Here is a 17,006-nt window from a genome sequence, read left to right as displayed (position 1 = left end):
GCCCTGTAGTTGATTCTAAGGTGTAGAGAGATTCGTGAACCACTGTTCTAAACACCACTACGTGATGCTGAAGGTTATAAGTAAATGGGCCTGTTATCAGTGTATCTGTCCATGGCATATCTGTCATGAAATGTAACTCCAGAGCACAGATTCCTACCCGTGGTCCTTCCTGGAATTGTATGCAAAGAATCTGGACTCCGTACATTCTTCCGAGTCCACAGCTTGGCAGATTTTCAAATAGGTCTGTCATAACATCTTCCTTCTTCAAGCCATGCTTGACGAAGAAGTGTGAGAAATAAAACCCCATTTAACCTAACCTCCAAACCACAGCTCTCTGTTGCTGATATAGCTCTTTCATTTCCTGGCTCAAGGACAGGTTGCTAGGTTGCCCTTCTGTGAGCTCTTCAGGGGACTTCTCCTTTGCTGGATTTGGCATCACTGGCCCCAGAGAAGGAGCAACTCCATGGAAACGGCATGCAGGGTTGTCCAAAGTGAATGGCCGTGAAGGCAGTGGCTGGAAAACCTGCTCCATTTTTCCCTGACTTAGAGAGCAGGTATTACTTCCTTTATGTATAGTGTGGCTAGGAGGCTCCTGTGGGGCCTGTTCTTGACTCCTGATGCTTGGAAGCAAGTGAACAGTTTGATACCCTTCCGCTGCCATTGGCTTCATCTTCAGCCTGCCAAGGCACTTCACTCACTCATTTCCACCCTCTTATTTACAACTCCAAGATCTAGAGTTCCTTGGAGTAAACAATGCAAATTTGGAGATGAAGCACCTTCCATCTCAGGATTGTGGCCTGTGGATGGAACAGTGGGATAGTGGTGGTGGAAGGTGGAAAGTGTGGATGTATGGATAAGGCAGGTTGCTCACCTCGCACACTCAAGGGTGATGCTGGCAGTAGCACTTAGGTTTCCTTCAGACTTTTGCTTCTGCTCCCCTGTCCCATGACATCTGACTCTTGCCTCCCAGAAGACTCTTGTTCAGTGTTTAAATTGGCTTCATCATCAAATTAGGTATTTGCAGCTGGACTTGGTAGGAGTGGAATCACATAAGACCAAGAATAAGTGGACAAAAATAGTGACAGGAAATGGACTGTGTAAAGGTGCCAGGGTTGGGCTACTGGAACAAAGCGAGGGACTCTTCGTGCAGGGATTGGGGGCGTATTTGCAACCTGGCTCCAATTGAATACAGGACATCCTATCTCTGGCCTCATGTGTGTGAGTGTGTTCCAACTGATGGCTCCAATGAGACCACATTTTGTAATTTTAACACATAAACCTTAAAAGCTTGAAGGTTTGGAGATAAAGCTTTCAGCTGAAACAATAATAGCTGCCTTTGGCTGCCTTCCTCCTTTGTGCCAGGAACTTTCTATCTGTTATCTCATTTAAGCTTCCCAGCAACACTGTTAAAACAGTCATTGTATCCTATTTTGCAGAGAGGGAAACTGAATTTCAGGAACGTTAAGTAACTTGTGTTAGGCTTAAACTTTTAAGTGGAGGCACTGGGACTGCAGGCCAGGGATGTCAAACTCCAAAGCCCATGAAAACTCTTCTTTCTTGCCTTCCAAAAAAGTCTAAAATGCATTCTGCAGATGACCTAGTTCATTAGACCAATTGCAGCCTTTAGAATAATTTAGTTGTTATCTTGCCTTTATTCCCATTATCTCTTTATTTTTTTATTTTTTTTTAAGACAGAGTCTTGCACTGTCGCCCAGGCTGGAGTGCAGTGGTGCGATCTCGGCTCACTGCAAGCTCTGCCCTATTATCTCATTATTTATTTATTTATTTATTTATTTATTTATTTATTTATTATTAGTGTTATACTTTAAGTTCTAGGGTACATGTGCACAACATGCAGGTTTGTTACTTATGTATACATGTGCCATGTTGGTGTGTTGCACCCATTAACTCGTCATTTACATTAGGCATATCTCCTAACGCTGTCCCTCCTCCCTCCCCCCACCCCACAACAGGCCCCAGTGTGTGATGTTCCCCATCCTGTGTCCAAGTGTTCTCGTTGTTCAATTCCCACCTATGAGTGACAACATGTGGTGTTTGGTTTTCTGTTCTGGCAAAAGTTTGCTGAGAATGATGGTTTTCAGCTTCATCCATGTCCCTACAAAGGACATGAATTCATCCTTTTTTATGACTGCATAGTATTCCATGATGTATATGTGCCACATTTTCTTAATCCAGTCTATCATTGATGGACATTTGGGTTGGTTCCAAGTCTTTGCTATCTTGAATAGTGCCACAATAAACATACGTTTGCATGTGTCTTTATAGCAGCATGATTTATAATCCTTTGGGTATATACCCAGTAATGGGATGGCTGAGTCAAATGGTATTTCTAGTTCTAGATCCTTGAGGAATCGCCACACTGTCTTCCACAATGGTTGAACTGGTTTACAGTCCCACCAACAGTGTAAAAGTGTTCCTATTTCTCCACATCCTTTCCAGGACCTGTTGTTTCCGGATTTTTTTAATGATTGCCATTCTAACTGGTGTGAGATGGTGTCTCATTGTGGTTTTGATTTGCATTTCTCTGATGGCGAGTGATGATGAGCATTTTTTCATGTGTCTGTTGGCTGCATAAATGTCTTCTTTTGAAAAGTGTCTGTTCATATCCTTTGCCCACTTTTTGATGGAGTTGTTTGATTTTTTCTTGTAAATTTGTTTAAGTTCTTTTTAGATTCTGGATATTAGCCCTTTGTCAGATGGGTAGGGTGCAAAAGTTTTCTCCCATTATGTAGGTTGCTGTTCACTCTGATGGTAGTTGCTTTTACTGTGCAGAAGCTCTTTAGTTTAATTAGATCCCATTTCTCAATTTTGGCTTTTGTTGCCATTGCCTTTGGTGTTTTAGACATGAAGTCCTTGCCCGTGCCTATGTCCTGAATGGTATTGCCTAGATTTTCTTCTAGGGATTTTATGTTTTTAGGTCTGACATTTAAGTCTTTAATCCATCTTGAATTCATTTTTGTGTAAGGTGTAAGGACGGGATCCAGTTTCAGCTTTCTACATATGACTAGCCAGTTTTCCCAGCACCATTTATTAAATAGGGAATCTTTTCCCCATTTCTTGTTTTTGTCAGATTTGTCAAAGATCAGATGGTTGTAGATGTGTGGTATTATTTCCAAGGGCTCTGTTCTGTTCCATTGGTCTATATCTCTGTTTTGGTACCAGTACCATGCTGTTTTGGTCACTGTAGCCTTGTAGTATAGTTTGAAGTCAGGTAGCCTGATGCCTCCACCTTTGTTCTTTTGGCTTAGGATTGTCTTGGCTATGCGAGCTCTTTTTTGGTTCCGTATGAACTTTAAAGTTGTTTTTTCCAATTCTGTGAAGGAAGTCATTGGTAGCTTGTTGGGGATGGCATTGAATCTATAAATTACCTTGGGCATTATGGCCATTTTCACAATTTTGATTATTTCTATCCATGAGCATGGAATGTTCTTCCATTTGTTTGTGTCCTCTTTTATTTCATTGAGCAGTGGTTTGTAATTCTCCTTGAAGAGGTCCTTCACATCCCTTGTAAGTTGGATTCCTAGTATTATCTCATTTTTAAAAATGAAATTATTAATATAACTTATGGAGCAACTTATATACCAGGTGCTGTGCTAAGCACTTTCCATACTTTGTCTCATGCATCCTTCATGACAATGATTTTACATATAAAGATACTGAGGATCAGAGAGGTGAAGAAACTTGGCCAAGGTTATAAAGCTAGGAAGTGACAGAGTGAAATTCAAACCCAGGGCTGGCTGAATTCAGAGCCCATGTCTGTGCCCTAGGACACAATGCAGTGGGGAAGACAAATGTGGTCCTCATTCTAAATAGGCTCCTCTCTGTCAACCACTGCTCTATTTCCTTCTCACCACATGGCGTAGGCCATCCCCATGCACAACTCACACTTTTAAGCCTATGTGCCTTAGGTCACTTTCTCAGCCTACAATGCTTGCTCTCACTCCTCTACCTAACAAGACCCTATGCTACTCTACTCAGTTAAGGACTGTGTCATATGCCCCTTCTCAGAGAAGTTTCTTGGGTGCTCCTCGTCCCAGGAGGAATAAATTGCTCTTGTCTTTTTGCTTCCACCTTCATTAGTGTACCCTTTATTTTGTCTTTCTGTAGAGTTTAGCTCATTGTTTACCTGTCTCCCCTACTAGATTCCCAGGCACTTGAGGATAGGCACCAAATTCTATTCACTCTAGCTCCATGGTGGTTTACCCACAATGATTTAGTGGATGATCAGTACATGTTTGTGAGCTGACCAAAGGACTGGCTGAGAGATGCCCCGAATGAACAGACAAACGCATTCATTTGTGGCTGGATCCTGGGGCAATCACACAGGCTACCCATGTGGACTAGACTGGCTGGGAGAATCTGGAATCCCCTGGGCTCATTTTACTAGTCTGTAAACATAGGAGGCAGGTCAGGGTACAGGTGATATCTGCTCAAGGCCAACTGTAGGTCCATTCTGTGGTCTGTACTTTGAATTCAGGTCAAGGGGCCAGGCTCTCCTAGATTATTTATGTTGTGCCTTCCCATTTGTGGAAGAAAGGGCTTCTCTGCCTCCCTTAGGAACACAAGTTGTGTTCCTACATGCCTCTTTATCTGCTTCTGGCTGTCCTGAGAGTGTCTGGAAAGAGAATGCGCTCTGTGGAGACAGATAGTGAGGTACAGAAGCATCTTTTTTTTTTTTTGATATCTTTTATCGAGGCCACCGTGTTATGGATTCTCAACCACTTTATCTCATTTTATGTTGTTAATCTCTGCCACAATGTTTTGAGGTGGGTCTTAATGTCCCTGTTTTGTAGCTGAAGAACCTGAGACTGAATGAAATGTCTTGCCCGAGGTCACACAGTTAAGTAAGTGGCAGAGGCAGAATTCAGTCTTGGGTCTGTCTGCCCTTTCCAAAGCCTGGCATCTTAACAGAAAATACATTGGAGAAACATGATCTTCAGTCCCATAAAATGGAAAGGATTGGATTTATACAATGGATTACATATTTAAGGTGAGATGTTTCTCAATTATTGATCACTTTTAGTCCCCCGCAATGATTTACAAAAATGGCAGAAGGAGTCGGAGATTAAAAAGTACAATTCCTCTATCAAGTACTGGACTACTGGCCTGAATGCCCCCATATCAACCCCCTCTGACAGATATGGTATGGAGATGACTCCAAATTATTTTGCCCTTTCTGCTCCTTTTACAGCTCAGGTGGGTAAGGCTCCAAGATGTTACTGAATTTCTAAAGGTCACACATCAAGTTAATAACAAAACTCACTTAGAATGCTAGTATCTCATACTACCCCACCTGCTTCCTGGCCTTTCTGGGGTAGGTGCAATAGTTAGGAGTCCTTGCACTGCCAAATCCTAGCCCAGTTTTCTTTCTGCTAAATCGCCCTACCTTATGGTGTCAGTGAACACATGTTTATAAATGGTAGGGAGGAAGTGGAACATTATTGCACTCTGAGGTAGAAGAAAGGACAAATATTTGCCTCACCACCTGTCCTTATTTAGGTGAAGGTAAGACTTTGGAAAGAAGATCTTTGGTAGGAGAGCTGAGGACTGTTGGGGGCTCCTGTGGATTTAGCGGCCTGGGTATCTGGGAGGAGTCTCCTTTGGCTCTGGAGAAATGGAAGTGGGGCTGCCAGGGGCCAGAGGTGCCCCAGAGGGATGCAAATAGTGGGCCTCTTGAACTTTTACTCCTGCTCATTTCTCAGCTAAAGGGTAAGAGGCAGAGGGGCCCTCCCAGTTTACTGGCCATGAGCATTAAGGAGGCTGAGGCTTAAGGCCATCATGGAATACGGAGGACGGGGAGGTGGTGATGGGCCAAGCGCAGGAGGCTGAGCCTCCATATCTCTCCACCAAGAGGTGAGTGTGGCTGGGAGTGGTGGTAAAGTGAGATTGTGGGAAAGTGGATGGAGCAGGGGGGTATGAATGAGATTGTGGGGATATGGATGGAACGGGGTGGGGTATGAATGAGATTGTGAGGATATGGATGGAGCAGGGGGGATTGAATGAGATTGAGGGGATATGGATGGAGCGGGGGGTATGAATGAGACTGTGGGGATATGGATGGGGCGGGGGGACAGGAATGGGATTGTGGGGAGATGGATGTAGCAGGGAGAAGGGGCTAGGGAAGAGCAGAGCTGATGGGAGTGATTCTGGAAGGAATAGTACGCCAAGGTGGATTCTTGGCCTGGCAGCCCTGGGAAGGCTGCACTGGGCTTCTTGCAGTGTGTGGCTTCTACTCCTCCCTGGGGACCTCATCCTGGACTCTGTGGTCCCCCATCGGTCTGCTAGCTTAATTAGAGTCCCAACCTTCACACCCTCCACCACATAGCCCAGGGTTCTGAGGGGAACCTGTGGGTCTGCTGTTCCTGCCAGGCTTCCTGTCCCTGTCACTGTAGATGGAAGCCCTCCAGACTGGCCATCATGCCCCTCCCCCTCTCCCTTGTCCTCCTGCCCCACACCCACACAGCTCTGTGCTCTTTCCCTGAGGTGCCAGCTCTGGCTGTTGCACACCCTGTCTCGTCAGCCCAGGGACCCCCTCTTTCCTTCCCGGCAAACTTCCTCAGATCTGCTCTGAGCATTCATTTTTTTTCGATCCCAAAGTTCCTTGATATGTCCTGGCTTCCAAGTTGCTTCTCATACTAGCCATCTGCTTCCCGGCCTTTCTGGGATAAGAAGCAATAGTTTGGAGTCCTTGCACTGCCTATTCTATATAGTATAGTGGTTCTGAGCCGGGAACAGTTTTGCCTCCCAGTGGACATTTGGCAAGGTCTCAAGATATTTTTGGTCGTCACACTGGGTATGTCACCACTGGTGCTACTGGCACACACTGAGTCAAAGCCAGGGAGCCTCTGAATATCCTCCAATGCACAGGACAGGGACCAAGAATAAAAAATTATCCTGCCCAAAATGTCAATAGCACGGAGTTTAAGAAACCCTGCTCTGTTATATAACTACAAGTCTAAAAGGTTAGGTTTGGAAATTGCCAGGTGTTGATCCTTTAGGCACTGAACTTCCAAGAGTAGCTGCTCTTTCCCTTCCCCACTTGCCGGAGAGGGGCTGGGCATTGCCATGAAACATCTACAACTTGGGCAGAAATCTAGGGAGAGAAAGGTGAGGGGAGATTCCCCCTCTCCAAATTTAATACCAACTTCTAGAGAAAGCATTGCACTTCAACTGTTAAATGCCTTTCTTCTTCTGCAAGACAGTGCCAGTTTTTTTTGAAACAGAATAGCAACTTATTATTCTAGTAGTTTATAAAATGGACAGTTTTATGTCATGAAAGTTGATGCATTAGGTTTTGGAGTCTTCCCCTCCTCTATTTCATGTTCTTCAGTTGTAATCCTTCTTTGAATATTGGAATATTTGCTGTGTCAGCAAAATACTGTAGTGGTGGCTCTGTTCAGAAAAACTGATTGCCTTTCTTTTAATTTAAGGTTAATGAATTCTTAATTTCTTAAGGGTGTGCTTATATATCAGAAACTGGCTCAAAGAATTGCTTGTTTCTGTCGAGCTGAGTTTCTTAGGGTTCATTTCCAATTAAGCAATGAAAATGCTTGCCAACAGAATTAATTGGTTGGTCTAATCTCTTTTTTTCCACCCTTGCCAGTTTCTTCCATCTGCACACAGTTGTCTTCAGCATGGGGGAGCAGAACCACTCTCCCAGGAAGGAGCTTCAGCACAGGACACGTGCAGAGGCTCCAGGAAAGAAAAGCTGGCATTCCCAGGCCTATGCCCTTGGGGCCGTTTCCAACTCTATGTCTACTTTTCTGACCTTTCCTATCTATAAGTTTGTGTTCCGGCAACAGATCCATGCCATGGCAGTGTCAGAGGCTGTGAGACAGCTTTGGCACGAAGGTCCTCAATACTTCTACTGGGGAACCTACCCTCCTCTTCTCTCCAAGACGTTGCAAAGGACTCTTCTGTTTGGGACTTATGATAGCCTGCTGTGCTTTCTCTCTCCTGTTGGGCCACATACCCTGGGACACCACTGGGTTGCAGGGGTCATGTCTGGCCTGGTGGAGGCTGTGGCACTCAGCCCCTTTGAAAGGGTGCAAAATGTACTCCAGGATGGTCACAAGCAAGCTCGCTTCCCCAGCAGCTTCAACATTCTTGAAGAATTCAATTCTTATGGGCTTTGGGGGCAGCTGTCACGGGGCTACTACCGTGGTTTCTGGCCTGTCCTGGCCAGGAACAGCCTGGGGAGTGCTCTATATTTTTCTTTCAAGCACCCCATCCAGGATGGCCTGGCAGAGCAAGGCCTGCCCCATTGGGTTCCTGCCTTGTTGTCTGGTAGTGTCAATGAAACAATCACCTGCCTAGTTCTGTATCCTCTGATTGTGCTGGTTGGTAATATGCAGTCCCATATTGGATGGCAGAGCATGCCAAGCCTGTGGGTCTCTGCCCAGGATGTGTGGGACACTTGGGGCCAAAAGCTACTCCTGATCCTCCTGATCTACGGTGGAGGCTTCCTGGTCATCCTAAGGTCCAGGGTGACATGGGGCCTCACTACAGCAATCCATGAGTATCTGTAGAGGAAGTCACACTCCAGGAAAGAGCTGAAGACTGACTAGCTGCAGAAAGTGTGGCCATGCCATCTTTGTTATTCTAAATCTTCCCTGCTTGGTTCTATGTAGCTTACTTCTTTGGCTCAGTTGCCTAATACTTTAGCATCTGTAAACTCATTGCATGGGAGAAGTTCCCAACTACCAACCTGTTGAGCAAGGACAAAGCCCAACAGGATTCCTTAGTCAAAAAGAAACGTTCGCCCCAGTCTCTCCACAGCTTCAGTAGCCTCAGAGCCAGGAGGCCTTTAAATAACGTGTAACACAGATTAAGTGTCATTCCTTTAAGGAATTCCTTGGCAATAAGCAGAAACTTAAAAGATGACCTTATTTAGGCACTTTGAGCTCTGGGACCCCTCTAGGTGTCCTCCAGACCAAATTGAGTGGAACTCCAATTTCAAAGAACTATGCTTGACTCTTAGGATGGGAATTCCATAAAACTCAGATGGCTACATTTTCATGACATTGTTCACTGCCTCTACCACCACCTCTCACTTCTCAAGGCTGTGGGTCCTACTTTCAGGGTAGCAGCTGTGACTGGAAATCCCAAATTAGGCTTGCGTGAACTCATCAGGTGCCACAAGAACTAGTGGGGCTGGAGATGGGAGTGTGAAGAAGTATGGCCCATGGATGGAAAGGATAAAACTTCGAAAGAAGAGATTTAATTACATGCAAAATAGAAACATTTGCTATAGTCTGCTTGGTGTTATTTGCTAGGACATTTCTGACAGCAAAGTGATAACATTGCCTAGAAACTATTTTAGTTTCCCTAAGAAACCTGGAAGTGAAGTGACCATATCTCTTCACAGATAATTGCATATTTTGTTGATGTGGTAAATGTAGTTAGTATGACATAAAGATCAGAAATCTTAGCCTGTCATTCAGAGCCTTTCAAAATACGGTCCTCATATAACTTTCAACATATTGTCACCCCACTTACATAAACCCCAAACACTAGCCATAATGAACTCTTGTTCTCTCCCCAGACATTCCATGAACTTTCCCATGGCCATACTTTGGCCCACACTATTCTTTCCACCTGCAGTGCTCCTTCTTCACATGCCAGTCTACCAGAATCCTTCCAGCTCCTCAAAGCCCAGTTCAGAGGTCACCTTCTCTATGGAGCCTCTTGATTTCCCCCAACTGAATGCGACATTAGTCTCTGTGATGCCCCTTTCTAACAGCACTTCATACATGGTACTGATTCTATTATGTCACTAATCTCATGTGACTCTGTTCTTGTATTCTTCAATACCTCCTACTAGACCATAGAACTTATTGAAAGCAGGGATTCTTGTATGCATTTTTAAATCTTCCATTGTGCCTAGGTGCTCAATAACGTTGGTCGAATTATTGAATTTATTATCAAGCTGTGATGTGGTATATTCTCTGGGTACTGTCCCTTGTACACGAAGATAAACTTATTGACTCACTGTCAGCAGGACACATGCCTTTGGGCTGTGTTTTTGTTTTCTTTTAATAGCGGATTTAGTTTTGTGCTAATGATAATGATGCTTCTACTGATGATAATAGTAATAATAAAAAATTACTTTCAACTGGAACATTTGATGAGTTTGTGTTACTGATGGCATGTTTGCTATTAGCACCAGTTCAGGAACTGAAACTTCTCAAACAGATTCACAATGTATAACTGTCCTATTTGTTTCAACTCTGGGGTTTTGAGGATTTCCAAGATGACATGTGTTATAGTTTCCCCCTACAGATAATTTTGTATTTTTAGTAGAGATGGGGTTTCTCCATATTGGTCAGGCTGGTCTCGAACTCCCAACCTCAGGTGATCCACCTGCCTTGGCCTCCCAAAGTGCTGGGATTACAGGCATGAGTCACCACGCCCAGCTTCCATATGAAATTCAGAGTAGTTTTTTTCTAATTCTGTGAAGAAAGTCAATGGTAGCTTGAAGGGAATAGCATTGAACCTAAAAATTACTTTGGGCAGTATGGCCATTTTCATGATATTGATTCTTCCTATCCATGAACATGGTGAACATGGAATGTTTTTCCATTTGTTTGTGTCCTCTCTTATTTCCTTGAGCAGTGGTTTGTAGTCCTCCTTGAAGAGGTCCTTCACATCCCTTTTAAGTTAGATTCCTAGGTATTTTATTATCTTTGTAGCAATTATGAATGGGAGTTTGCTCATGATTTGGCTCTCTGTTTGACTATTATTTGTGTATAAGAATGCTTATGATTTTTGCACATTGATTTTGTATCCTGAGACTTTGCTGAAGTTGCTTATCAGCTTAAGGAGTTTATGGGCTGAGACCATGGGGTTTCTAAATATACAATCATGTCATCTGCAAACAGAGACAATTTGACTTCCTTTCTTCCTATTTGAATACACTTTATTGGTTTCTCTTGCCTGATTGCCCTGGCCAGAACTTGCAATACTATGTTGAATAGGAGTGTTGAGAGAGGGCATCCTTGTCTTGAACCAGTTTTCAAAGGGAATACTTCCAGCTTTTGTCCATTCAGTATGATATTGGCTGTGGGTTTGTCATAAATAGCTCTCATTATTTTGAAATATGTTCCATCAATTCCTTGTTTATTGAGTGTTTTTAGCATTAATGGTGTTGAATTTTATCAAAGGCCTTTTCTGCATCTATTGAGATAATCATATGGCTTTTGTCATTAGCTCTGTTTATGTGATGGATTACATTTATTGATTTGCGTGTGTTGAACCAGCCTTGCACCCCAGGGATGAAGCTGACTTGATTGTGGTGGATAAGCATTTTAATGTGGTGCTAGATTCGTTTTGCCAGTATTTTATTGAGGATTTTCACATTGATGTTCACTAAGGATGTTGGCCTGAAATTTTCTTTTTTTGTTGTGTCTCTGCCAGGTTTTGGTGTCAGGATGATGCTGGCATCATAAAATGAGTTAGGGAGGAGCTCATCTGTTTCTATTGTTTGGAATAGTTTCAGAAGGAATGGTACAAGCTCCTCTTTGTACCTCTGGTAGAACTCAGCTGTGAATCCATCTGGTCCTGAGCTTTTTTTGGTTGGTAGGCTATTAATTACTGCCTCAATTTCAGAACTTGTTATTGGTCTATTCAGGGATTCGAGTTCTTCCTGGTTTAGTCTTCGGAGGGTGCATGTGTCCAGGAATTTATCCATTTCTTCCAGATTTTCTAGTTTATTTGCATAGAGGTATTTATAGTATTCTCTGATGGTAGTTTGTATGTCTGTGGGATCAGTGGTGATCTCCCCTTTATCTTTTTTTTATTGTGTCTATTTGATTCTTCTCTCTTTTCTTCTTTACTAGTCTGGCTAGAGGTCTATCTATTTTGTTATTTTTTTTCAAAGAACCAGCTCCTGGATTCATGGATTTTTTGAAGGATTTTTTGTGTCTCTATCACCTTCAGTTCTGCTCTGATCTTAGTTATTTCTTGTCTTCTGCTAGCTTTTGAATTTGTTTGTTCTTGCTTCTCTAGTTCTTTTAATTATGATGTTAAGGTGTCGATTTTAGATCTTTCTTGCTGTCTCCTGTGGGCATTTAGTGCTATAAATTTCCCTCTACACACAGGTTTAGCTGTGTCCCAGAGATTGTGGTACTTTTTATCTTTGTTCTCATTGGTTTCAGAGAAGTTATTTATTTCTGCCTTAATTTCATTATTTACACAGTAGTCATTCAGGAGCATGTTGTTTAGTTTCCATGTAGTTGTGCGGTTTTGAGTGAGTTTCTTAATCCTGAGATCTAATTTGATTGCACTGTGGTCTGAGAGACTGTTATGATTTCCGGTCTTTTGCATTTGCTGAGGAGTGTTTTACTTCCAATTATGTGGTCGATTTTAGAATAAGTGCTATGTGGTGCTGAGAAGAATGTATATTCTGCTGATTTGGATGGAGTTCTATATATGTCTATTAGGTCCGCTTGGTCCAGAACTGAGTTCAAGTTTTGAATATCCTTGTTAGTTTTCTGTCTCGTTGATCTGTCTAATATTGAAAGTGGGTTGTTAAAGTCTCCCACTATTATTGTGTAGGAGTCTAAGTCTCTATGTAGGTCTCTAAGAATTTGCTTTATGAATCTGAGTGCTCCTGTATTGGGTGCACATATATTTAAGATAGTTAGCTCTTCTTGTTGCATTGATCCCTTTACCATTATTTAATTCCCTTCTTTGTCTTTTTTGATCTTTGTTGGTTTAAAGTCTGTATTATCAGAGAGTAGGATTGCAACCCCTGCTTATTTTTGCTTTCCATTTGCTTGATAAATCTTCCTCCATCCCTTTATTTTGAGCCTATGTGTGTCTTTGCACATGAGATGGGTCTCCAGAATACAGCACACTGATGGGTCTTGACTCTTTATCCAATTTGCCAGTCTATGGCTTTTTAATTGTGGTATTTATCCCATTTACATTTAAGGTTAATATTGTTATGTGTGAATTTGATCCTGTCATTATGATGCTAGCTGGTTATTTTGCCCATTAGTTAATGCAGTTTCTTATAGTGTCGATGGTCTTTACATTTCGGTTTGTTTTTGCAGTGGCTGGTTCCAGTTTTTCCTTTCTGTATTTAGTTCTTCCTTCAGGAGGTGTTGTAAGGCAGGCCTGATGGTGACAAAATCCCTTAGCATTTGCTTGTCTCTAAAGGATTTTATTTCTCCTTTGCTTATGAAGTTTTATTTGGCTGGATGTGAAATTCTGGTTTGAAAATTCTTTTCTTTAAGAATGTTGAATATTGGCCCCACTCTCTTCTGGCTTGTAGGATTTCTGCAGAGAGATTTGTTGTTAGTCTAATGGTCTTCCCTTTGTGGGTAATCCGACCTTCCTCTCTGGCTCCCCTTAACATTTTTTCCTTCATTTCAACCTTGGTGAATCTGACAATTATGTGTCTTGGAATTGCTCTTCTCGAGGAGTATCTTTGTGGTGTTCTCTCTATTTCCTGAATTTGAATGTTGGCCTGCCTTGCTATGTTGGGTAAGTTCTCCTGGATAATATCGTCAAGTGTGTTTTCCAACTTGGTTCCATTCTCCCCATCACTTTCAGGTTCGCCGATCAAACATAGGTTTGTTCTTTTCACATAGTCCCATATTTCTTGGAGCCTTTTTTTTTTGTTCCTTTTCATTCCTTTTTCTCTAATCTCGTCTTCATGCTTCATCTCATTAAGTTGATCTTCAATCTCTGTAATCCTTTGGAGGAGAAGAGGCTTTCTGGTTTTTGCAATTTTCAGCCTTTTTGCATTGTTTTTCCTTCATCTTCGTGGATTTATCTACCTTTGGTCTTTGCTGTTGGTGACCTTTGGATGGAGTTTTTGCGTGTTTGTCCTTTTTGTTGCTGTTGATGGTATTGCTTTCTGTTTGTTGGTTTTCCTTCTATTAGTCAGGCCACTCTTCTGCAGGTCTGCTGGAGTTTCCTGGGGGTCCACTCCAGACCTTGTTTATCTGGGTATCACCAGTGGGGGCTGCAGAACCGCAAAGATTGCTTCCTGCTCCTTCCTCTGGAAGCTTTGTCCCAGAGGGGCACCTGCCAGATGCCAGCTGGAGCTGTCCTGTATAAGGTGTCTGTTGACCCCTGCTGGGAGGTGTCTCCGTGTCAGGAGGCACAAGGGTCAGGGACCCACTTGAGGAGGCAATCTGTCCCTTAGCAGAGCTACAGCACTGTGCTGGGATATCTGCTTCTCTCTTCAGAACCAGCAGGCAGGAATGTTTAAGTCTGCAGAAACTGCACCCACAGCCGCCCCTTCTCCGTGCTCTGTCTCAAGGAAATGGGGGTTTTATCTATAAGCCCCTGACTGGGGCTGCTGCCTTTCTTTCAGAGATGCCCTTCCCAGAGAGGAGGAATCTAGAGAGGCAATCTGGCTACAGCGACTTTGTGGCACTGCAGTGGGCTCTGCCCAGTCAGAACTTCCCAGAGGCTTTGTTTATACTGTGAGGGGAAAACCCATCTACTCAAGCCTCAGTAATGGCAGACCCCCCACTCTCCCACCAAGGTCGAGCGTCCCAGGTCGACTTCAGACTTCTGTGCTGGCAGCAAGAACTTCAAGACAGTGGATCTTAGCTTGCTGGGCTCTGTGAGACTGGGATCCGCTGAGCAAGACCACTTGGCTCCCTGGCTTCAGTCCCCTTTCCAGAGGAATGAACGGTTCTGTCTTGCTGGTGTTCCAGGCTTCACTGGGGTATGAAAAAAAACTCCTGCAGCTAGCTCGGTGTCTGCCCAAACAGCCGCCCAGATTTGTGCTTGAAGCCCAGGGCCCATGTGGTGTAGACACCTGAGGGAATTTCCTGGTCTTTAGGTTGCAAAGACCTTGGGAAAAGCGTAGTATCTGGGCCAGATAGCACAGTCCCTCATGGCACAGTCCTTCATGGCTTTAGGGAGGGAGTTCCCCGACCCCTTGAACTTCCTGGGTGAGGCAATGCCCCACCCTGCTTCTGCTCGCCCTCTGTGGGCTGCACCCACTGTCTAACCAGTCCCAATGAGATGTACCGGTTACCTCAGTTGGAAATGCAGAAATCACCCACCTTCTGCATTGGTCTCGCTGAGAGCTACACACTGGAGCTGTTCCTATTCAGCCGTCTTGCCCAGGAGTCTTGCATTCCTTTTTTATAGCTTAATACTATTAAAATGTGTACATATACAACATTTTCTTTATCCATTTATTGACTGATGGACACTTAGGTTGATTCCATAACTTGGATCTTGTGAATAGTGCTGCAATAAACATAGGAGTGCAGATATCTCTTCAATATACGGTTAAAAAAATTTTTTTTTGAAATATACCCAGCAGCAAGATTGCTGAATCATAATGATAGTGTTATTTTTAGTTTTTTGTGGAACACCCATACCATTTTCCATAATGGCTGTACCAACTTACATTCCCAATAACAGTGTATAAGAGTTCCCCTTTCTCCACATCCTTGCCAGCATCTGTCATTTTTTTTTGTCTTTTTGATAATGGTCATTTTAACTGGGGTGGTATGAAATCCAATTTTTGACTGTTACAAAACAGAACTACCATGATTTTTCTTGGTAATGTACATAAACACAGATATCTCTAGGGGATTTATGTAGAATTCTGGTTTATGGAATATGAGCACCTTCAATTTAATTGAATGATGCCTAACTTTTCCTAATGGCATGTACCAATTCACACCCTTACTAGCCAGGTTTAACAGTTCCCATTGCTCCACCTGGTGGTCAACACTTAGTATTATCAGACTTCTTAATTTTTGCCTATCTAATGAGTGTAAATGGCATCTTATAATTTGATTTTCCTGATTACTAATAATGTTGAGCATCTTTTCACAAGCGTATTGAATGTTAGTATTTCCTCTTTTGTGAAGCATTTATTCAAGACATTTGCCATTTTTTCCTGTTGAGTTGTGTAACTTTTTCAAATTAATTTGTAGAAGTTGTTTTTAGTTCTTTCTCCTTTATATGTGTTCCATATATCTCTCCCAATTTTGTCACTTATTTTTCCATTTTAATGATTTCTTTTGATAAACATAAGTTCTAATTATAAGATAGATATCGAAGTTATCAATCCTTTTTTATGGTAAGTGCTTTTTGTGTCTTTTCAATGAAATCTTTCTATACCCCAATATCATGAAGATATTCCTTTATAATAACATTTAACACTTTTATAGTTTTGACTTTCACATTTATGTTTTGAATATACTTGGAATTAATTTTCATGTAGAATATGAGAATAGAGGTCCAATTTTTTCTTTATGAATATCCAATTGCCCCAATATCATTTGTTGAAAAGTCTTTTCTTCTCCCATTCAGTTACAATGCCAACTCTGTCAAATATCAAGTGTTCATATATTCTTGGGACGATTTCTGACCTGTCTGTTCTATTCTACCAGTTTATTTATCTAATCATGTGCCAATACAGCATTGCCTTGTTACCTGTAACAGTAATAATAATAAATGTCTTGATATCTGATAGGGAAAGTCTTCCCACCTCATTCTTATTCCTCAAGAGTTTCTTAACTATTCTTATCAATATGCACAGAAATAGATGCTGAAATTTTCCTTTCACAAAATTACTGTTGAGATTTTAATTTCAGCAAAACTTAACTGTTGAGTTTTAATGTAAACAAAAATAATGGTTGAAATTCTAATTTTAATGTCTCTCCAAGTTTCATAATATTCTACATAGTGTTCAACATATCTTTTTTGGGATTTTTATTTTTTGCTTAATTTTTAAACTATTACCAACAGTAAAGCAGATTATCATAAATGGGATTATAATGAGTTTCGTACATATAATGTCCTTCTATTTTAAGAGAAAAATATATATCTGTTAAGAAATCAGTTTATGTGTGTTGATGCCTCATGTTGACATATTCAGTATAACATATATTGATTAATATTATCTACTATGTTATTATCTATACAAATGCCACTAATTCATTAGGTTTTTCAAAAAGTAAACAGCAAACCTTAAAAAATTTATTATGATAATGGAGATG

At 42.1% G+C, this 17,006-nt stretch overlaps 2 protein-coding genes across 2 annotated transcripts in view; both read left to right on the top strand.

The window, feature by feature from the left end:
• The window catches only part of LOC105499750 (thymosin beta-15A), a 42,945-nt gene that overhangs the window by 1,254 nt on the left and 24,685 nt on the right, over window positions 1-17,006 (top strand). The window lies entirely within an intron of this gene.
• Window positions 6,169-15,980, top strand: LOC105499751 (solute carrier family 25 member 53-like). The gene has a single exon (XM_071088508.1). The coding sequence runs from the start codon at window positions 7,656-7,658 to the stop codon at window positions 8,547-8,549; it is 894 nt and encodes a 297-aa protein (XP_070944609.1). The 5' UTR covers window positions 6,169-7,655; the 3' UTR covers window positions 8,550-15,980.

The sequence above is a fragment of the Macaca nemestrina genome, chromosome X (genome assembly GCF_043159975.1).
Source record: "Macaca nemestrina isolate mMacNem1 chromosome X, mMacNem.hap1, whole genome shotgun sequence".
In the NCBI taxonomy this organism is placed as follows: Eukaryota; Metazoa; Chordata; class Mammalia; order Primates; family Cercopithecidae; genus Macaca; species Macaca nemestrina.
This window is presented reverse-complemented; position numbering and strand designations above follow the sequence as displayed.

Bases quoted from the DNA above. Each gene is read 5' to 3' on its own strand.
- LOC105499751 (XM_071088508.1), top strand. From the start codon at position 7,656: ATGGGGGAGCAGAACCACTCTCCCAGGAAGGAGCTTCAGCACAGGACA.